The sequence below is a fragment of the Bufo bufo genome, chromosome 10 (genome assembly GCF_905171765.1).
Source record: "Bufo bufo chromosome 10, aBufBuf1.1, whole genome shotgun sequence".
Taxonomy (NCBI): domain Eukaryota; kingdom Metazoa; phylum Chordata; class Amphibia; order Anura; family Bufonidae; genus Bufo; species Bufo bufo.
The window spans coordinates 116,097,645-116,121,531 of NC_053398.1; the positions used below are offsets into that span (position 1 = coordinate 116,097,645).

The window sequence follows — 23,887 nt, forward strand, 5'->3', positions numbered from 1 at the left end:
CTTTTAGCTTGCACAGATGCACTCCCTCCATGCAGGGAACTGCCACATAATGCTGATAGGCACATTCAGTATGTATTATTATACAGTCGGTGTGTGTGTTTCACCATTTAAAGGGGGTAGATCAGGCATCTTCTGGTTGTTGTGCTGCCTCTCTGTAAATGATTTACACAATGGATATCTTCTCTAGGACAGCTGGCACTGGCAGAACATTTTGTTACGGCTGTAAAAAAAAATTAAGCGCTTGGTAAACACCCATGTCAAAATAAAAGGGAACAAGCGCCACCACTTCCTCCTTTTGCAAGGTTTCAAGTCTGCAGCTTACAGACCATTCCAGCTGCTCCGAGAGGCAGCACACCCAACCATGTCACCTCCGAGATCTGGTAACGACTTATGAATATCAATGTGACTTTCCCTTGCAAAAGGTAGGTGCCGCATCATGTCATCTTCCCTGATGTTGTGTGGTAGGTGTCGCTATTAACCCCCTAAATCATAGTTTTAGGTAGCATGTTACTACTAGTATAGGGTCGGTAGCAGAGTCAAGTGATTCATCAGTTCCTAGAGATAAAGTGTTTTCTCAGAATTTTCCTAAAGTGAATCTCAAACTGGAAAATCAGTTTGCTTAAAGGGGTTGTCCGGGTTCAGAGCTGAACCCGGACATACCTCCATTTTCACCCCGGCAGCCCCCCTGACATGAGCATCGGAGCAGTTCATGCTCCGATGCTCTCCTTTGCCCTGCGCTAAATTGCGCAGGGCGAAGGCATCTTTAGGAGTTCCGGTGACGTACCGGGGCTCTCCATGGGGCTGACAGGAACCCCGGTGACGTCACCGCCACTGATGGGCAGGATTTAGCTCTGCCCTAGCCAGTAAAACGGCTAAAGCCCACCCCTCAGAGCCGGTGACGTCACCGAACACACTGCCGGGCGGAAGTTACCGCCCGGCAGTGTCTTATTGAAAACAAAAGAGCCCGTGCCCCGCGCGATTTAGCGCAGGGCACGGAAGCGCATCGGAGCATGAGATGCTCCGATGCTAGGCTCAGGGGGGCTGCCGGGGTGAAAATAAGGGTATGTCCGGGATCAGCTCTGAACCCAGACAACTCCTTTAAAATGTAACTGTCATTCTTTTTTTTATTTTTATGTGTAGGGGCAGTGATACTGACCATTTTTGTAATATACTTTAATTGCTGAAATCGTACATTTCTATTAGAAAGATAGCTCTAAAATGGCCCATTTTGAGCCTAAGACTACTTTCACACTAGCGTTTTGCTGGATCCGGCAGGGTTCAGCAAAAACGCTTCTGTTACTGATAATACAACCGTCTGCATCCGTTATGAACGGATTCGGTTGTATTATCTTTAACATAGCAAGGACGGATTAAAAGTCAATGGGGGACGGATCCGTTTTCTATTGTGTCAGATTATGTCAGAGAAAACGGATTTGTCCCCATTGACTTGCATTGGGGATCATGCCGGATCCGTCCTGCTCCGCAACCCAGGACGGAAAGAAAACCGGTTTGCTCTCTGGTCTGAGAACGCAACTAAATGGAACGGAATGCATTTTGGAGCATTCCTTTCTGTTCAGTTTTTTCCCCCATTGACAATGAAGGGGACAAAACTGAAGCGTTTTTTTTTCCGGTATTGAGCCCTTATGACAGAACTCAATACCGGAAAATATTAACGCTAGTGTGAAAGTAAACTATAAATAAAACTGGCTCTCAACAATTCACTTATTAGTTTACAGTCTTATGCACATATATGAGGACGGTCAATGGGGGACGGATCCGTTTTTAATTGTGGCAGATTGTGTCAGAGAAAATGGATCTGTCCCCATTGACTGGACGGAAAGCAAACTACAACATTCTGCGGTTTGCTCTCTGGTATGAGAACGGAACGGAATGCATTTTGGAGCAGTCCATTCTGTTCAGTTTAGTTTTGTCCCCATTGACAATTAAAGGGGTTCTGCACTTTCATTTAACTGATGATCTATCCTCTGGATAGATCATCAGCATCTGATCGGCGGGGGTCTGACACCCGGGACCCCCGCCGATCAGCTGTTTGATAAGGCAGCGGCGCTCCAGCAGCGCCGCGGCCTTCTCACTGTTTACAGCCGGCCCACCGACGTCACGACTAGTATCAACTAGCGTGGACGGGGCTAAGCTCCATTCCAGAGGATAGATCATCAGTTAAATGAAAGTGCAGAACCCCTTTAATGGGGACAAAGCGGAAGCGTTTTTCTCCGATATTGAGCCCCTATGACGGATCTCAATACCGGAAAACTAAAACGCTAGTTTAAAAGTAGCCTAACAAATGCTCCTCTGTGTTCTGTTTACATAACTGTGGAGACTTGCTCAATACTGACTGTGTTATGTAAACAGAAGACAGAGGGATGTTGCTAAGGCACAAAATGGGCCACTTTAGAGCCATTTTTCTAGAAGAAATGTACAATTTCAGTAATTAAAGTATATTACAAAAATGGTCAACATTACTGTCTCTACATATTACACAAATAAAAAAAAGAATGACAGTTACACTTTAAAGCAACTTAATGGCTGTCAAATTAGGAAACAATTAGTGAACTGGCAAAATTAATTTGATGCGTGCACAATTTTACTTTGTTTTACTAAAGGCCGCAGATAGTAGTGTTAGGACTGCAATTCATTTATGACACCCTGTAAACTGCAAACATGGTGCAAAGTTGCTGATCAGTTATACGTCTTTTAGGGCTCATGCACACGAATGTGTGGCGGCCGTTCCGTGCATTGGGCACCATCTGTGTGGCTGCCGCTGACAGATCCAGACCTATTCAACTTGAATTCTATTTTTTGCCCTGCAGAGGCACAGAGAGAAGCCACATGGAAGCACTCCGTAGTGCTTCCGTGGGGTTCCATGCCTCCGTTCCACACCAGACCTTCCTGACTACGGACCCATTCAAGTAAATGGGTCTGCATCCATGATGAGGGCTCATATAATGTGGACCCGTCCGGCAAACGTTCGTGTGCATGAGCCCAAAGGCGTAACTACAGCACCTTGCCAGTGGTGCTGTATATTTCCCTTAATAAGATGCAATGCATCTTATAAGAGGAATACTAGTGAGTGCTTCCATTATGGAAGTGCAGTGAGCTGGACCGGGGTATGCACTCTGACGCCAAATTATGCAATGGCTGGGTCAGGTGTAGGTGATAGTCTATAGTTTTGTGTTTGACGCCAATTGCAGCGTGCGCAGGGTACTGTCACAGGGCCCTCCAAGGTGTTATAACTCACGCCCCAGGTTAGGAATGCCAGAGTGGTGTAATGTCTCTGTATGCTAGTAGTAATGGTGTCAACGGTGTCTCCTACCTGGGTACTGCTGGACTCCTGGATCCTGGCTCACTGCAATAAAATTAGTATGGTGCTAGTAGGAGTAATAGAGGAATTTGCAGCAGAAATTGAGATCCAGACCTTGGGTGAAGTTCAAACTTGTCTTTACTGATTGAAACTTTCATCCGAGCAAGATACAGATTTTGTCTTAGGTCCCAGCAGGTATTGGCAATGGTTGGCAGGAATTTATCTTCTGCTCTCTCATGTACCTGGAGCTTGTAGGAAAGGACGTCTGCTTTGTAGCGCTAAACTGTGGCAGGAATTTGGCTTCTGCATTTTCTATCTTCTGCTGTATGGGGACTGACTAGCTGAGGAGGAATATGGCTTCTCCTGGGTCTCTGGACCTTACTCACAGTTATCTTCTCAGGGTATGGTTTCTTTCTGGAATTCTGGAGTTTATCTGCTTGCTTCATCCAGCCGAGGCTGCAGGGCTCAGGCTGGGGATGATGATCAATGTCTCAGCCGAGACAAGATCCTGGTTTGGTTCCCTATATCTGGGAGCTCCTAACACACACACCCTACCTCTAGCAGGGGGTGGGCTACACTCACTCTAACTTCCTTCTCTCCCCATGCTGCAGGATATGGGCACAGCCCACTCTGCTCACAGAGGGGGAGCTAAGCTGGAATTAACTATTCCAGCCTAGATGTACTAAACTAACAACATGGAAATTACAGCAATATACACTTTTTTTTTATTAAATATTTCTTCTTCTTTTTTTTTTAAAACCACAATATAAATAAACAGTGCATTATAGTAAACAAGACAGTCTACACAGGATAGCCATTGTCAACAACAATCAACTACCCTATAAAGGAAGTTTATAGGACCGGGATTTCCATTTCTGGAGCATAGTATCCCAATATCACTGTCAACATCCCAGGGTTGTATATCGTAGAAGACTCCTTTTGTAGGGTTATAAAGACCTGCTCCCAGTAATTTTTTAGTTTACTACAATTCCAAAGTAAATGGCCAAAATCCGCATTCACATATCCACATTTAGGGCAGCAGCAGTCCCGGCCTTTATTTTGGGGGAATTTCACTTGCATTTTTGGCGTATAATACAGTCGGTGCAGGATCTTAAATTGAATTAATCTATGAGCATTGGAAACTTTAGCCTTTCTCACATTCCTGTAAATACTGGTCCACTGTAGTGGAGAGCAATTAAACTCTTGCTCCCAGTTACTTGGGCTTTTAAAAAGTGTTACAGTTGCCAATGCCATTCGGAGTTTACCGTATAATCTAGATATCTTAACCGTCTCATCTTTCTGGGCATAACAATAATCAAAAAATAGATTCTCTCGTGGAAAAATGTAGCCTTTATTCCTAGAGGCCTCATATGTATGTTTTAAGCGTGAATACATAAACAAATCTAATGGTAAACTATCGGTGAAATTAAATTCCCAAAAGGATTTAAAATGTCCCGCATAAAAAAGGTGACACACATTACTAACACCCTTACATAACCAGTAAACAAAGTCTGTAATTTTGAACAATTCCACCAGACCCCTGTTCTCCCACAGAGGGGTGAAGGCAAAAGGACAAGAAACTTTAAGAATCTCCTTAAGCTTATTCCAAACCCTCTGTAGGGACCAAGGGATCAGCAAAGACTTCTTCAATCCCATATACCCAGACTCCAAACATGTGAAGATATTATCTATTGGTTTATCCATAACCTTTATCAAATATCGTGCAAGTAAACTCTCTTTAAAGTTACAACGCTAAATCTGTGCACATAAATAATATCCTTGAAAAAAGGAAATGATAACCCGCCCTCTGACTCCGACAGCCATAAATATCTCTGCTTTATACGCACCCTCTTCCTTCCCCAAATTAGATCATTAATAAGAGTCTCCAATCTATGGAAAAATATGTCATCGATCCAAACAGGGGAAGCACACATCGGGTACATCACAATAGGCAAGATAATCATTTTAACCAATGCTATTCGGTCTGTCTGTGCCGATGTCAATTTCTGCCAAGCGCAGAACTTTATTCAAAACCAGGGGCCAAATTAAGCTCATAAAACCTATTTATGGGAACCCCAATCTTAACCCCCAAATAATCCAAGGTGTCATTAGGGGCAAGAACACGAACTCCACTCCCCTCATCTACGGCCTTACGGTTCAGCGGGAGGAGCGATGACTTAGTCCAGTTGATCAAATAGCCTGATAATTTACCAAAATCCTCTATTGCTTCTATCACATAGGGAAGGATTTTCCATCCCTGATCCAGGAACAGAATCACATCATCGGCATATAGGCTTATTTTATCGCTCACTCCCGCCACCCTAAGCGGATCTTACAGGCCAACGGTTCAATAAATAGGGCAAAAAGAAGGGGAGATAGGGGGCATCCCTGGATGGATTTACATTTATCTCCCTAACATATGTTGGGACTTTATATTATTTAATTTACATTTGGCCACTAAGACCATCAAGGTCCCTAAGCTAACACGTGCTAATTAATTATAAAATATAGCATTTATTACTTGTCCTTAAAATAAATCAATTAGAACACTACTATTAAAATTATCAGCGATATCTGCCTGCCTAATGTTTATAGTAGCAACATAGTGTCTGATTGGTGAGTACGTCCTCTGGATGGCGCTGTATCTCATTGCTCTCTTTATTACAGCATCTTTCTGCTTACTTGATGCACGCTGTTATTTCCACAGCCTGCTACTTGCTAGCATAACTGCCTTCCTAGTCTATACTCCTATCGATATATCTCCCAGACGTTATTGCAGGCCAGGCATAGACTGGCTAAAACACTACTATCACTCGCTGCCCCCCGACATGTTTCGCCTACCAGGCGTCTTCAGGGGTTTGGGCAGTGGACCATGCCTAAAATGCAATAACGTCTGGGAGATATATCGATAGGAGTACAGACTAGGAAGGCAGTTATGCTAGCAAGTAGCAGGCTGTGGAAATAACAGCGTGCATCAAGTAAGCAGAAAGATGCTGTAATAAAGAGAGCAATGAGAGACATAGCCACATGTATACAGCGCCATCCAGAGGACGTACTCATCAATCAGACACTATGTTGCTACTGTAAACATTAGGCAGGCAGATATCGCTGATAATTTTAATAGTAGTGTTCTAATTGATTTATTTTAAGGACAAGTAATAAATGCTATATTTTATAATTAATTAGCACGTGTTAGCTTAGGGGGCATCCCTGTCTCATCCCTCGCCGCATCATAACGTAAGAAGAACTAATACCATTAATATTGATACGTGCCACCGGCTGTTCATATAGCATTTGAGTCATTTCCATAAACATATTCCCCAGACCAAATTGAGACATAGCAGGCCACAAAAAAGGCCACTCCATCCTGTCAAACGCCTTTGCGGCATCTAAAGACAGGACGGAGTGGTCTATACTACCCCCAACAGAGAGATTCAGATACACCCTATAAAGACTCATCTGTATTTGCCGGCCCAGAATAAAACCCGTCTGGTCGGGGTGTACCAGAGAGGCTATAACCCTCTTCAAGCGATTAGCCAGAATTTTAGCAAATATCTTGTAGTCCGTATTTAGAAGCGATATCGGTCTATATGACCCCATATCGCTTGTGTCTTTATCCTTTTTTAGCACCAGGATGATCACTGCCTCTCTAAATGATGGAGGTAAAGAGCCAAATGAGCAGGATTCATTCAAAACCCGCAGAAGAATCGGAAGGAGCGATTTAGCATGGTACCTATACAATTCAAACGGCAAGCCATCTAGACCAGGGGATGAATTATACTTTAGGGATGGGAGTATCGATTGCAATTCCTCCAAAAGAATAGGGCGATCCAGCATCTCTCTGTCCTGTATGACTAGCTGGGGAAGATCCAATTGTTGTAAATATTGGTCCATATCATTACGACTAAACAAACAGCAATATACACTTGACGGTTTATAATGCACAGTTGTGAGGATATAATGTAAAATTACATCAGATGACAAGGAGATTGTAGCGGGGTAAAAGAGTTTAGTAACACAACTCTGGGGTGTTACAGAAGCACTCACTTGTCTGCAGGAGGAGGGGAGAAAAGCGCCGTGAACGCTGTACAGTACTTGCCCCTCCTCCTGCTCACTCTTCCCAGGGCCCACGCTGCTGTGTCCTGGCTACCTGCAGCATCTGGACGTACATGGCGCACTCTGACCTAGCGCTGCAGGAGGTCAGGTGACAGCAGCGCGGGCCCTCAGAAGAGATATGAGCCGGGAAGACAGCCTGACTAGGAGAGGAGCGGCAGAGCAGGAGAGGTAAGTTTGTTTATTTATTTTATAGTCTGATGTGAGGTCTGACTTGTGGTCTCAAGGGTCTGATTGGGGGCCTGAAGGGTCTGATTGGGGGCCTGAAGTGTCTGATTGGGGGCCTGAAGAGTCTAATTGGGGGTTTGAAGGGTCTAATTGGGGGTTTGAAGGGTCTGATTTGGGACCTGAAGGGTCTGATTGAGGGTCTAAAGGGTCTGACTGGGGGTCTAGAGAGCTCGAATGGCGGTCTGGAGGTCTAATGGGGTTCTGATTGGGGGTCTGGAGGTCTAATGGGGGTCCAATTGGGTGTCTAGAGGTCTAAAGGGGTCTGATTGAGTGTCTGGAGGTCTAATGGGGGTCTGGAGGTCTAATAGGGGTCTTATAGGGAGATCTGGAGGTCTAATGGGGGTCTTATTCTGAGGTCTGATATTGGGGAAGGGTCTGACATGGAGGTCTAATTGAGGTCTGATATGGGGTCTGACAGAGGTCTAAAGGGGGTCTGGTCTGAGATGTGGGGGGGTCTCATCTGGGGTTTGATATGGGGGTCTGATCTGAAAGGTAAGGGGGTATTTTTTTGTACTTGCACACTATCTGTGTGGTACCAGTATTTTCAGGGGTACTGTTTCTGCAGTATCGTATTGGGGGGGTCAGGATGGGGTGTTAAAACGGTGAGGATGATGGAAAAGTAGGAAAGTAAGATGTTTGTTTGGTAACCTCTGCAGAGACAGGACGCGGCTAAAAGAAATCATCATGGTGGGCTTGTCTGAAAGGAGAAGATGAGGAAAGAGAATATCTACATCAGAGGAGACATCACTGGATGTAAGAGGTACATATGTGGCGCTGTATGACCCTGTATGTTCTGTAGCGCTGTATTTAATGTTTTCCAAGTATGTCTTCAAAGAGGTTGTCCACTTTTTTTTCCGTATGAGTGTTGCCTCCTCTGCTCTGTTTACCTGCTCATCACTGTAATTGCAGGGGCGAGCAGGTAAAGCAGCTCTCATATGAGCGATGCCCTCTTTTAAAAAAGCTGATCGGCGGGGGACCCAGGAGACCCCAGATGGTCTGATATTGTTGACCTATCTTGAGGATAGGTCATCAGTAGTAAAAAGAGTGCAACCCCTTTAACAGTAGGGCTGGAGGTGTAAGCCATGTACCGCGGTGGGCTCCCCAGGATACAGCGAAGTCACAGACAAGAAAAGCGACACTGACACCAGCTTTATATGCAAGAACAGAAACTTTACTTTAACAATAGTGAAAACACAACAATATAAATATACACAGACTAAGTTATACCCCAGGCCCACAGTCACTGTCCCTGTCCGAGGGACAGGCCTAGCCCGATGGCGCACACAGCAGAGCCTGCAAGTAGTGCCGTGCCACTAAAGAGGACACACCTAGCCGGTGGCGGACGCAGCAGAGCCTGCAAGTCAAATACTGCGCCGCAGTCCAGTACAGTAAGGCCTAGCAAAACATATAACCCTATCTATCTAACTACTATAAGGCCTAGGCTAGTCTCTGTTACTTCAGGCGCCACACAGTAGAATACAATCAGTAACCAGATGTACTGACCTGCGTCCGTTCTGGGCCCGAGGATGCCGCTTACCCGGGATGGCCACCAACCTCTCAGCAACCGTGCGGCCTTCCTTGATAATAAGACTTCTGCCCACACGCTGTACACTGTCTTCCTTGAGCAATCTCTCTTTCAAAGAGCCGGATCCAGTAAGGGGACAACAGCTAATCTCCTTCCTCTGCGTGTCCATTCACTCCCGGACATCCGCAAGCCAGGATGGAATCGGATTTAGTCTCTCAAAGAACATTGCTTCCACCATGTCAGATCAGCACTTCCTGGTTTTTAGAAGCAGCTAGCATGAGTCATCATTTGCTTTGCATATGCAGATCCCAGAGTGTGCTGACTGTGCTGCAAAACAGTGGCCTCTAGTGCCCGGAATGCCAAATGACAGCTCCAATACAATTTAAATCTAAACATTTACAGGCAGAGTTTATGCACAATCTCACATGCCACCCCACTCGAAGTTGTGGTCCTCGGCAACTCTCCCCATACAAACTCTTCCTGAGCATAGCGCTGTGGAGGCACACCAGCATTGGGCCTTGCTGACCTTCTCAGATTGAAGGTTTCAGAAGTACTGGGGACATCAGGCATATTTGACAAGAGAGGAGCTGTTGACTGTTCAGCATTGCACCTGGGTGGCAAACCTGTCACAGCTGGAACCTCTGTGGACACCTGGGCAGGGACAACCCACCATTCCTCCTCTTCCTCATCTGAGGGACTTTCCTCCACACTCGGAGCTTGATGAGGCACCCTCTCCATGCACAAAATCTGTGACAGTGGTGAAAAAAGGGAGCATGGCGTGGGCGGAGAAGAGGGTAGGCTGGCAGGCCCGTCTCATTCATCATTTTCCACGCCAGTTTTTGGTGTGGAAAATGATCTTAAGGTACACCAAGGTAGCTGGCATAGATAAAAGCATGTCGCACTGCCGGCGGCTGCAAGCGCCAAACTTATGTAGAGACACTTTGGTGCATCCACTGGCAGCACACAGGGATTAAGACTGGCGTATAAATGGCCTGTCCTAATAAATGTCTCCCGTGGTTTAAAACCAGTAGGTCATTTTCTGATGACACTTTCCCCTTAACGGTAAAGATTTGAGCTCAAATGTGATGTCACCTCGTCGAAGTGTTAGCTCTCACTTTTCTTGTCTGATTGAAGTCTTTAGCTTTCCCTCTTCCTCTCTATACAGCTCAAACCACCATGATGACTTCTTCCAGCCTTCTTCCATAGCCCCTGAAAACAATAGTGCCAGATGGATAGAGGTTCAAACTGTAATGGTGGCCCAGCACATAGCAGTGCTCCACACAAGTATACTGTCCCCTTTAGATCTCACATATAACTAGTGCCCACTTTAGGTCCCAGACAATAATAGTGCTGCATTTTAGGTCCCATACAGTTTAAATGGCTGCAGCAGTGATACACCCATATCCGGGCCATGTACTGCATTTGCCAGTGATTGTCTGCAGCAGTCACGTGCAGTATCCGGTCATGTCATTACTGCAGCCAGGAAGATAATGACATGGCTGCAGCGACTGGGAGGACCTGAGCACTGGCACTGGAGAAGAGGGGTTTTGAGATAGTAAGTATAACTTGCTTCATTTTTTTAACCCCTTCCCTGCCATTTACGTTGGAAAAAAAAAAAAAACGCATCCAGAAACCAATCCTGGAGTGGATTCTGCATCAGTATTTTTTTTCCCAGTACATACAAAGCTCAGTGTAAACTATGTCTTAAGTTTCAATACCATGAACTGGAAAACAAATAAAAGTCAGGAGGAAACAACAGAAGCTGAAAAACTAGTCATAAAGGTTACTCGTCAGATTTACATCACAGACAATAAACGTTGTATACCTGTTTGTCCTATATGCAATAAAATTGAATGACAAACCTGAATTTACCACCATCTGGTGGGCTTGTTGTGGTCCCTTGTGTACTAATCCTATTTTTCCACAGGTCAAAACATATCTATGTTCAGAACTTGCTTAAAGGGGTTATCCCATGACTAATGTAAAAAGTGGAAATCAGACATCATATAGTACTTGACAATCTCTTTCTAACAAAGCTAGAACCAGCCCTGTACCTCATATGGATCCAGAGATCTCCACATTCATTGCTCTGCTAGATTTATATCAAGCTGGCAGCTCAAGGGGAGTGTCTTTTCTGCTGTAGCTCTGGGGGCGTGTCTCAGCTCATCCTATCACGGCTCAGGAGGCAGTGGAAGGATGAAACTGAGCATGTGCGGCCATCTCAGTGAGCCGGACAAAGAAATAAGAAAATAAACAAACAGCAGGTGGCGCTATACAGATACATTTTATTGAATAACTCAGTGGCTATGCTAAATTTTTTAATACATGCAATTACAAAAGTATTCAGATCCAGGTGCTGGTTTGAAACTAGAATATTTTTGGTGGGACAACCCCTTTAAATGGCAGATTTTATAATAACTAGGATCATTCTCTTACCTCAGATCAGTCAACATTATCAACATTGCAACCTCAGCTTCTGCTTTCAGGTCCTGTTCTAGTTAGGACTGATGCGTAAAGATAATTTAGCATCGTTCATGACATATCTGAAACCATTTTGTCTTAAATTCAGGATACTCCAGATAAGGTGTCTACCTAATACTCAGTTTGCCAACCTTGACAGAAGAAGCAGAAAGTTCTGATCATCAAAAGGAAGGAACAAATGAAGTTCTGGAAGTGAAAGGCACACATTTGTAAGTCTCTTAGATAAGGAAAATACAGCATGAATGAATGCTCCTTGCAAAACTGTGAAATACCTGATTCACCAACCTTACCAGAAGAAGCAGAACATTCTGAGGAGAAATCGAGTGTGATAGATGGGGCTGAAACTCCACAAAGTGGAAGCCACTCAGATACAAATATTGTGTTATCAATAAAGACTTCGGTCCTAATTTGCTATTTGATGGCCTGTCGTCCCAGCGACAACTGTTATAGGTTCACCAGCTTTTGAGAGTTAGATTTTTTACATTACCACTTGATTATTGTATAATCTCATTGTAATACATGACATTTAATGTTATGTATATCAATCTTATTTATGTATGTGATATTGATTTGCATTATCATTTCATTGTAAAAAAGAATTGCTTTTTGAACTTGCAAAATTTGAATAAAGAAAGAATTTAAACAGATACATGTGTTTCGTACAAGGACAATATGAATGCTGAAGGCTCCCAAGAAGAGGGTGAACTAATAAGTGATTTGCCAACCTTACCAGAAGAAACAGAACATTCCCAGAATAAAACGAATGAAACAGACGAGAAGAATCCACTAAATGACAACCCTTCAGGTGAGCAAATTAGCTTTCAGTATATTCTATATTCAGTTCATGACTTTCATCTAAGGGTACGACCACACGGTCGGATCTTCTGATGCAGTTTTGGAAGCCAAAATCAGGAGTGGATCATAAAAGGAGAGAAAGCATAAAGGGCAGATACGACCATTAATTCATTTATTTTTTATTCACTCCTGGTTTTGGCTTCCTGGCTGACAAATGGCAGCAGCCCACACCTGTATTTCGTAAGTATATACTGTAGACTCACTATGTAAAAACCTACGTATATACAGTGCATATACCATACATTTACTCATTTAGCACTTACGCAGATATAAGTGAACCTGATTCATCTCGAATTTCCAAAAACTTCAAGGTTCCAGCAAATTCTAATCTTTTCCAATTCGATTCGGACAAACCGCTGAAAATGACATATGGCATTTTACGGATCAGAAGACAGAAAAGCAGGGCTGGGAAAAGGAAGAAAGAGGATCACATAACCTTGGGTGGTGCCCTAGCCGATGTGGACTTGCCCATAATGTCTTAGGGATGATATTGACATATATCATAGGCACTATATAAAATTCCAACCAGGGAAGCCATGTGTATTCTGAGCTTGTACATTGACATAGTTAGACATGCAATACAGCCAATTTAGGGTCAGATAGGGACAGTTTTAGGGAAGATATAGCTAGTTAGATTTAATTAATCAACAGAGAAAGTTTTTAGCTAGGGGTGGGACAGGGTCAGACTCGGTGTAGTGTACTAGTCTGTGTCACTGGGCTGCAGCCATTCGCATCAGTATTTAAAGCTACAGTACTCAGTTTTTTTTTATGTGTATCAGCCCAATTGTATCCATTTTCAGTTCGCCTATTTTACCATGACAGTTTCAAGTGCAAGATTGGTTTTATTAACCGCACCATTGAGAAATCCTTTTCTTCTGGTGGGTGCCCCACGCCCAGGGATTTATTCATATTGCCTTTATTCTAAACCTTGACGTTGGGTTGACATTTTTTACTGCCATGTTGGATTGTAGATATTTATCCAATGTGTTATCTTTATAAAGAATATCTGGCCATGGGGACTAAAAGAGCTCTGACCCTCTCTTCTCCCATACTTTATCCTCAAATGTTTCTTTCTCCTCCTTTTTTCTTACCATACTCAACTTTGCTTTTATCGTTTGCTTGTTTGAAAGTCAGGAGAAGGAAAGAGAATCAGGTGATGGGTGTCGCATTTACACAAGTCAAGTCTGCACATGAATACTCATTCCCAATAATTGCCTCACTCCTTGACCATATAAAAGGGCCTATATAGTTATTCAACAAATATTGATATAGGAGTTCCAGAAATGTGAACCCAGTCCGGCCAGTTTGCTTTGCCCAGACTTTGTACCTGTATAATCTCTACTATTATCTTTGCTATTGTATTCAATGGCACAGAAAGTTATAGCCAGGGCAGTATGGACGCCTAGTATGAAACAATAACCCATGTATTGGCTTCCACCAGGGATCCATATATTAGCCCCCTCACTGCCTGAGGTCACCAAGGATATTGGAATTAACCCCCTCACTCGCCATTGCTCACTAGGTATGCTGACAATTAACCTATCCTTGCCCTAAACCACCAGTGATACTAAGATTAACCCTCTTCACTTCCCAGGACCACAAGGTACACTGACATCTTCCCTGCCCTAGACCACCAGGGATCCTAACATTAGTCCTTCACTGTTCTAGGATTCCTGTGGTGCCCCCAAAACATAACCATACCTTTTTGTGAAAATCCGGTCCACTAATCCTTAAAAATGCTTCTTTGTACTTTTATGTAAGGTTTTTAGTGCACCATGGAAGAGGCCATGTTGTTTATTGCACCGTCATTCCTCCAGTAACATGTGCCTCCCCTTTTATTCACTTGACAGTCCCTGAGATTTCAGAGCCAATAGTGATGGCACAGAGTATGCCAGGTGCACCAAACAGGGTAGCCATGCCCACTGTGCACTGAAAACATTATTCGCCTAAAAATAAGAAAGAAGCATTTTTCCCTGAGAAAGGTATGGCTATACTAACGGGTCTTTACTAGGGATGAGTGAATTGATTCTAACAAATGGATTATTCTCAGCAGTAGGCCTTCTTCACCTGTAGGGGGCTATCCTTGAAGGTGAAGAAGCAACCACCTGCCCCAAGATTGCCAGGGATTGACATTCAGCCCAGCCCTCACAGTTTCCTTCCTGCTCTGATTAGCAGAGCAAGGGCAGAGGCGCCGGAGACGCAGTGCCTGGACTTCTGGTGTCCACAAAACTTCCATGCCTCCCACCAGGTCAACTGAAGACAGTAGATATCTAATATCTCTTATTTTCACTGTTTTATTTTTAGGGGGTACTTCTGCACGTCACCATCACCTTATGACTACAAGAGAACTTCAGGTTTACTGGAAGAAAGAGAAATACGAATCAAAACCAGTCAAACTCCTTTTCCAGATCCACTCCACCCGCATAGCAGAGGATTTCCTTTCCAAGTTTGTGGTAAGGCAAACTAAGTAAATAATCATGTACGAGTATGACTATAAAGCAGGGACAGCCAGTGTTTTCGGTGCAGGGGACACATGATAGGAAGGCTTAGTTAAAGGAGTTTTGTGAGCAAAAAATATTAATGACCTATCCTCTAGGTCAGGGGTCAGCGACCTTCGGCACTCCAGTTGCTGTGAAACTACAACTCCCAGCATGCACACTTGCTAAGCTGTTCTTTTATAGAAGGGAATTAAGCATTCTGGGAGTTGTAGTTCCAGAACAGCTGGAGTGCCGGAGGTTGCTGATCCCGGCCCTAGGTCATCAGTATCAGATTGGTGTGGCTCAGACACCCGTCACCCCTACCAATCTACTGTTTCGGTTTGCCACATCACCGGAGGTTAATATAAATGTATCCCGACCAACAGATATTGCTGTTATATCACTTTCCCCAAACACCACCATTTATCGAACCTGCCCTATTCTAAAGTTATCAGCCTACCATTACACCTTGTGGCTAAACCGTAGTAGAGCCTTGTAATACAGGACGCACATGCTCATAACGCTTCTTTTCCTTCTTTTCAATGACCACTACTCTATGGGCAGTTTCAGTTACATCCCCCTTTAATGTGCATGCATTTGTCAGATTATGCCGACCCTGCCCCTATTAAATCAGTCTCCTGATCGCAAGTAAGGCCTATCGTCAGGATAGGTCATCAGTATCTGATCGAGGGGGTCCGATAACCTCTTTGAAAAAGCAGCGGAGATTGCAGTAGCTCTGCAGCTTTTTACTGGTGCCAGTAAAGACACGTTCATCGTGCCCTTAGTGCATCATGGCGTAAGTGCAGCTCAGCCCCATGGAAGTAAATGGGGCTGAGCTGCGATAGGAATCACAGCCGCTATACAATGGATGGCGCTGGGCTTGGTGAGCACTGACAAGGCTGCGGTGCTCACAGGAGCTGGGACCTGCACCTGTCTCCTAAACTGGGCCCCGAAAGTGGTGGAGGGCGCACTGCGCATGTGCAGCTGCCCTCCATTTTTTTCTATGGGGCTGCCGAAAATAGCCTTCGGGCGCATAGAAGTGAATGGGAGCGGTGGGCAGTCATATGCAGTGCACTTCCATTCACTTCTATGAAGAGAGCACTTGGTGGTGGCCAGACCAGAGTCCTTCAGCCACCACTTTGGTCCCTTCCGTTCTCTATATACTGTAGGTGCGGGTCCCAGAATATCCTAGCGAGACAAACCCTTTAAAGTCACTCAGTCATGCTGCAAAAAGTCACATTGTAGCCTCACTCATCTACAAGATAATGGCCAGAGAAATTTCCAATTACTACTTGGTCTTCCTACTGATGTTGCCATGGGATGTAATAGGGCAGAGATGGCGAACCTTTTACAGACTGAATGCCCAAACTATAACCCAAAACCCACATATTTAATCTGAATACTAGAGTCCAATATAGTATATCCTCAACGTACTTTATAATTTAGCTATAATAGTCTGCCTACATTCAGTGTACTGCCTGTGCTGTTCATAGTATGTAAATGGCAGGAAAAGTTTAAGGCATATTGGTATACCATAGACATTTTCCAGGGTGCAGGTGCCCACAGGGAGGGCTCTGAGTGCCTCCTCTGGCACTCGTGCCATAGGTTCGCCACCACTGTAATAGGGCAATCGACTGTGTTGACAGGGGCTTTCACATAGAATAGTGACACCAAGCCACTGTAAGCGGAAGGTACAATAGAAGGCTCTTTTTATATCCCAGTCCTGGAATTCCATACAAGATATCCACATTTTTGAGGACTTCCATACACAAAGTAATTTGCAACGCATGCTCTATAATTTGTAGTGAAATTCAGGGCAAAATCTGCAATGTTTCTTGTCCACCACAAACAACACTAGTAAACTCCTCACCAAAGTGTGTTCCACAGATCGATAATGCACGTACCTTGCTTGTATACAAAAAAATTTAAGAAAGAGTAACAATATCCAGCATCTAGAGATCTTCACATCGGAGCTTTTGATCTAGAATCCAATCAAAGCATGTGGTTAGTCAAAACTAAAGCTTGCGCAAGTCTTGTCCTTATTCATAGCTCCGATGTGAAGGTCTCAAGACACTGGACATTGTTACTCTTGCTTGATGCATTGATATGCAATGGAGGTTGACATGCTGCAGACTTCGAATCCACACTGCAGGTCAATTTTTGCATAGATTCCTCACAGCTTCAGATTTTACGCCCATGTGGATATAACCTTGTGTTTGGTGCTTACTTAAACATTCAGGTCTTGGAACAATTAAAGAGAGATGTGTCGGATAGTATTCTAGTGGTTGAGACCAATTTCAATTTGCATATAATTGTAATATTGACTTTCTGGATCTGCGTTCCTCTGAGATTCGGTCAGTTTCTTGTTACATTCTACCGAACTGAACCAATACCTCTTTACAGATGTACCAGATCGTAATAATTAAAACGGGAAGTTTTGATGGAAAGAAGGTCTTCATCGAGAGAAGATACTCTGACTTTGAACGTCTTCACAGAAATTTACTAAAAAGCTTTAGGGAAGAAATGGAAGATATCGTATTTCCTAAAAAGATCCTACTGGGAAATCTCACCGAAGAGATGATCAACAAAAGGATGATGGCCCTTAAAAATTATCTTGAAGAATTATATGCTCTAAAATGTGTAAGAAGGTCCCAGAAATATATGGAGTTTTTCATTGAGCCAGAACTGGAAGAAGGATACAGCTGTATACGAGGAGGACAGTACAATACTGCTACAGGTATCTTCCAACAAGTTGTCTATCTTCAAGAAAAGTTGGTTGAACATTGTCCTAAGTTATTGGTGCCATCTCTGTGCGCGTTAGTTGTATGCTATAGAGATATGAATCAATCAGAAATGGCTTACGAGGTTGGGATGCAAGCCCTTGAACTTCTTGAGAAGCACACCACACACAGATATTTTATGCCATTACTAGATACGTTGGTTTCCTTGGCTTATAAAACAGGCAAAGACTATATGACTTTAAGGGAAAAGATGAAAATAAATGAAATGAAGGAGAGAAGAACATTTGACTTTGAAATGGTTACACTAAAGGAGCTTGTGGTGCAAGAGTATGTTAAAGATTAAGCCCACATGAATCAAATTTCAAGAAATTGATGTAAAGAAAAATAATTTAAATGTAATAAAAATACAAGCAATTTTCTCACTGGGCACAGAGCCTCTTAATAGACTAATACTTTGGGGTCAGAAGAGATGAATTTTCGTCAAGCTTCTCATCTCAAGCAGGGTTACAATTATAGGAAATTACAGCTGGGGACAGCTTGCCTGCTTACAGTGACCTCTGCACCTGTCACAGAGCATGTCCACAACATAATCCCATTTTAGTCAATATGTAGAGGTTTTTTAGGGCCATGTGGCTGCTGCATAGAGTTCAGACAAGATGGCTGCTCTTTAGACAAGTAGATAGCTCCCATTCAGACTACACTCACAATGTAGTTGTAGATATGCAGTGCAACACTGTGGCATGGCTTTTAGGCTAACAAAGTTACAAAAACTTTATCGAATGGAGGGTACTGTCTCTTTAAAGGACTGAACAATATAATGTACAAAACAGTATGGCTGTAACCGTCACACAGTTATGGTTTAGCAGGACACAATAAAACACTTTAATAAGTGGGAGGAGGAATGCCTTACTTGACTTAATACTGTGTCTCTTGCTTAACGCAGAGGGAGTGCACAGAGTGTTCCTGAAGGGGTTAAATTGAAGGAATAGGTGATTCAGCAGGCATTTACTACCTATTACACTCACAGTCCTCTTTTACTTAAGCAATGACTCCCAAAGTCAGCTCACAGACTTTCCTCCCAACACATAAATGTCATGGCAGAATACCATTGCTTTTGTAACACCCAATAGTGGTGTTACAATTTCTTCACCCTGCTACTGATTGCTACCAATAATGTCATCTATGTATTTGTTCCAGGTCCTCCTAAATTGTGCATTCCTAATGTTGTTATGAATCTGTTTTGTACATGCAATGTGTCTGGTTCACCAGCAGGTGGCGGATATGGCGGAGTTATCTTTAGATAGAATGAAACTTACCATTCCACTCTCACCCATTTTGGGCAGAAGTGGGCTAGTCCCATTTCCTACCCAGGAACGGGCAGCAGGAAGTGTCTAGGGAGTCTAAGCCAGGGCAGCGTCAGAGTTAGACATACCATGGCACCCCACTCCACGGATACTAGCAGAGTTTAAGTTTGCCTGCCAGTTTATGTCAAAGCCTGCTGGAACCAAGACAAAGCCTGAATATTGTCTGGATGCAAGTTGATTCAAGTAAAGCTGTTAAACTTTATAAAAATCTGGACTTGACTATTTTTCCACCTCCACCATTACTCTCCCTTTTATTGCTTCAGAGCCAAACCCTGGGGAGCGCCATAACACACATAGAGGTTATTAAGGATTCACCACACCACTTGGCATTCCTATAAACTTAAGACACGATCAACCCTGGGGGGCAGTGCATTGCACATTGCCTCTAATGTAATAATCAAATCCTGCGTGGGCCTGCGCTTAGACCGGAGTCCTCCTGAATCAAATCCTGCGTGGGCCTGCGCTGACATCGGAGTCCTTCTCCTGCAAACTGGCCATCTGGAAACCATTAACACTGGCATGTGCTGTTGCTGCCTCTGCACATGGGGGCCTGATAGTCCTTAATAAAAAGGCAAAGTAGGAGAAAGAGATGAACCGTATAATTGGGGGAGAAAGTGGGGACACAGCAAACTGGGCAATAATAAATTTGCATGGGAACACACACAATTACCAGAAGTATAGGATATGAGACTGCAGCAAGCCCCTGAGAAAATGGAGCAGAGGACGGGAGTGGTAGTGGCCCTGATGATGATGTGTCATAGTATACTCCCTCAGGCTGTCACCCCCTGGGGTTGGTGTATTAAAGGAGGAGCACCTTGCGTTCCCTCGTGGCACTCCATGTAGTCAGGGCTTCTGTCTGATGGTAGTTTTGCGGTGGCCTTGATGCTAAATGTCTATGTGGTTGAAAGGCAAGACTTGTAATGGAAATGCAATGACCAGCATGTTGTATTGGGAGAGTCAGTAACCAGGCCAGATTGAGCTTAAAGATTCTCTATTTACTGTGCACCAAATAGGAGTTGTAGTACATTCAGCAATTGTGTATCTGTACAAATTCAAATTCTCCCTAGATGTCCAAGCATGAGCTAAGCAAATAGTTTGCAGCAATCGACCTCTGATTACTCTTTTTCTTGCTATAGTCTCAAATACTAGGATTTCTGGCTAGCAACTGTAATCCGTCACAATGTTCACAATTTGCACAGTGGCATGCGGTTCCAATAAAACAACTGGCTAAATCTTACCTAAAGTGTGCAGGGTGTCTGAACTCATTATCTCTCCATTGCAGCAGGGCCTGAGAATGCTGTACGCTGATCAACTCGCTGACTAAAATATTGTAGCTCTTGAATCCAGTAATCTGGGTCGGTGTCTCAACTTGTTTCCCTGAAGCAGCAGCAAAGTCTGTAATGCTCTTTGCTGGTTACCTTGCGGCCTCTCACACTGAAGCCATGAAAATTCTGCTAAATCTTGACTCTGATGGTAGTGGAGGACACACATGGATCTATTAGTCTCAGGAAGCTTTGAAGCTGAACGCCTGTCAAGAGGAGCATATACCATTTGCTCCCTGCCTTCTCCAGGCCCTTCCTCACACTCAGTACTCCTCACACAGCTAGAATCTTCTCTTGGAACTAGAGAGAGGGGCCAGCCAACACCTTTACACCAGAGAGGACTGGTCCAGAATTGTTAACATTGGCCATACCTGTCTCATAGGTGGGTCCATGGGTGCACCACCAATGAGACCAGGTAAGGCGATCGCCTGAGGCAGCACCAGGTAGGGTCAAAAGAGAAGGGCAGCTGAAGGGCCATGGGCTGAAGGGAAGGGGTTAAGTTAAGAAAGTCAGCAGAAAGGCTAGGTACATCCCTGCGTTTGTCACATAACATAGCAGTGTATGACATAAAATGACAATACAGTGCATTACCAAACAAATGCAGATACCCCTTTCCACTGGGGTACTGCAATACACCCTAATACCCTCATAACGCCCGTGCCATGACAAATTTGTAATATGTGTCTAAATCTGTGATGTTGCTTAGAAAGTGGTGAAGCAAAGATGTGACAAAATACGCAAAAATGCTTATTTGCAACACAATGGGGAGAATTTATCAAAGGTTTTACCCTCTATTGTGGCATAAAAAAGTGACAAATCTTGGCTCTCGACATATTTGCTCCATAAATCAGGACTTCTGGGGATTTTAGCCACTTTTCAAAAGTGGTGAGAAAATGGGCAGGGTTTAGGGGCAGGATGTGGCATAAGTTATAGCTAAAAATAAAGCAGGCGTAATTTATAGCTCAAGTCCTAGCTGGCCTAGACTAGAGTTTTTGGTGCAAGGAGTGCTTCAGCGGAGCAAAATACCTTCCCGGAGGCTTCCTCTCCATGGTGGCCAGACCAGCTGTCCTCCTCCTCCAGGAGAAAAGGGCTGAGGAGATATCATGGGGGCCACCTTCAGCATGTTGCCCTGGTCTTTCAGTACTACCAAAACATAGTCGCTGGTGCGGGCACTTACTCAGTGACAGGCCACGGCCGTGAAGGACGCTCGCCTGCTGCCGGCTTTACTCACTGCGCCTGCTCCGAGCACTAAACGGGACGGTGCAGGCGCCGGATTTGCAGTGCTGGAGGAGACCAACGATGCCTGGCCCTGTCAATCAACTGTAGCAGGGCGTGTACAGAGGTGAGAGAACGGAGCCTCTAGGTGAAGGAGCAATGACCCCCCTCCCCCCTGCACCTAGAGTCTCGTTTACATGTAATAAAAGTTATTTTTCTCAATACCTGGGTCACGTAGTGAGATGGGACTAAGATAGTTATGTTCAGCTGACATTAGCACATCGCTAATGTCAGCCAGCATAATACCCTTTAAGTGTGCTTGAATCTCCCCCATGTACTTCTTTAATATGCTGTATTAACCTAGGTGACCCTATTCCTGTCTCAATAGACTTCTTGTGCTCTCTGAATCTCACATATAAACATTGTATGGTCTTTCCCACTGTCCACATTTAAAATTCCCTTGTGGGATTCCCTTTACTAAACAATTGTCTTCTGCTCTCAAATCTACTTCTCACTATCTTATCTTTAATGGTTCTACTTCTTCTAAAACTGACAAGGGGAGTATTTTTTGTTTTTTATATGCCAGTTGTTAAAAATACTGCTCTATCCATCTTTTTTCTATTATCTATCCTGTTCTTACTTCCTTGTTCTTCTCTTTTTATTGCTCTCAAAAGGGAGTTATCTATCATTTGCTCAGGGTAACCCCCTCTCTAATAATCTCCTCTTTAGTTCTTTAGATTGTTCAACGAAGTCTGTGTCCTTACTCGGTATTCTTTTTAATCTTGTAAGTTGCCCGTATGGTACTGTGGCGAAACCAACCTCGCCACTGGGTGCTGGAGAAGCCTGGTTGCCAGCCTCTTGCCCCAGCATTATGGGCCCTCTCATCAGCCCATGCTAAACTTAAACCCCATGGCGATTTGACTGTGTTTGTGGCATCTGAGCGCTGTTTGGATATATTGAGCGCTCAGATCCAAGCTATCTGGGGATATGTTAAATGTCTATATTTACTTAATGGTTGGGACATTGTATATTTGAATAGGGATGTCTGTCCTATTGTCCCCACGTGTGTATTGGCGATTTCCCTTTATTCTTGAGAGATAATTGAATTACTCCTTGGTTGTCTCCAGGACAGAAGACATTGTTTAAAACTATGTATTCTCCTGCCTGTGATAATTACATTAACCCATTGTGTAAGGTAATTGTATCACAGGCAGAGGGGAGGATTTTGTATGGGAGTGTTTAAACTGTAAAGGATTGGCTGCTAGGTCATGTCCTCAGTTCCCAACCAGGTTCACGGGGTGGTAACCTTGTTGGAAAATGTGTATAAGTCAATGCTTGTGTGTTCAACAAAGAGTCCCTGTTATATATTCAACATAGAGCCTCGTCTCATGTGTATGGGGATTGCTATATGCTGTATACTCCCCTGGCTATAACTCCTAGCTCTTGTAAGAGCGGTTCCTGCTCTCTGGATTTAGGAGAGGTTCACCCACTGGAGCCTGGAGCCTTGTCGTAGGTCCAGGGTGGGTAGGAGACAGTGAGACCTCAACCAAGCTTCGGCGGTTAGTGGGGTCTGCTGCGCTTACTGTGTCAAGTGGAGTGCTTGGAGTCCTCGGGAAGCACTAGGAGCATCCATCGACGGAGGTACCCGGTCGGGGTGCCAGGAGATCCGTTACATTGGTGGCAAGCAGTGGGATGGCATCCTAGTGCGAGGAGAAGCAGCTCGGAGACACCGTTTGTGGAACATATTGAGGGCAACGCTAGTATCCGTACAGCGCCCCTGGCTACAGCAGAATGGAAACAACAGTGGAGTATAATGAGGGTGTCATGGATGACCAAGATACAGCCCGCAAAGGCATCTGGTACCAGGCACTGGGTATTGTGGAGTATCTGCCGGACGAGAGACTCCCCACGGAAGACCAGCGGTTGCAGAAGCGAGTAGCCCTGCGGATGACCTTCCTGGGAGAGCAGCCCCGGGAGGAATGGGTAAAGGAATTGGAACACCTAGCATGGCAGGAGCTGTGGCTGGAAGATGCCTACCAGGCGCTCTGCTGGTATGGGGCACAGTACCTACCCAGGACAGCTGAGCATGACAAGCCAGAGGGAGAGGAGTTTGATGGTCCTGGCTTGTTATGGGAGACTTTTTCAGAGCTGGAGTTTGGGAGCCCTACACAAGCCCGGTTCAGGGACCTCTTTGAGTGGCGGGAGAGCAGGTATGACTGGGACGACACTCACAAAATTGAGCAAGAC

The 23,887-nt window shown here is 44.3% G+C and overlaps 1 protein-coding gene across 5 annotated transcripts; it reads left to right on the forward strand.

Annotated features, from left to right (window-relative positions):
* The first annotated feature begins 297 nt into the window (after positions 1–297).
* On the forward strand, positions 298–18,629 carry SNX20 (sorting nexin 20). Of its 5 annotated transcripts, none has more exons than XM_040409332.1 (5): positions 298–422; positions 11,755–12,045; positions 12,313–12,471; positions 14,826–14,974; positions 17,402–18,629. In XM_040409332.1, the coding sequence occupies exons 3-5, from the start codon at positions 12,339–12,341 to the stop codon at positions 18,080–18,082; spliced, it is 963 nt and encodes a 320-aa protein (XP_040265266.1). In that variant the 5' UTR covers positions 298–422; positions 11,755–12,045; positions 12,313–12,338; the 3' UTR covers positions 18,083–18,629. The 5 variants fall into 5 exon arrangements, with proteins under 5 accessions (XP_040265266.1, XP_040265263.1, XP_040265267.1 ...); XM_040409329.1 differs by having other exon boundaries at positions 11,755–12,034; XM_040409333.1 differs by having other exon boundaries at positions 11,755–11,875; positions 12,333–12,471.
* The last annotated feature ends 5,258 nt before the right edge of the window (positions 18,630–23,887 follow it).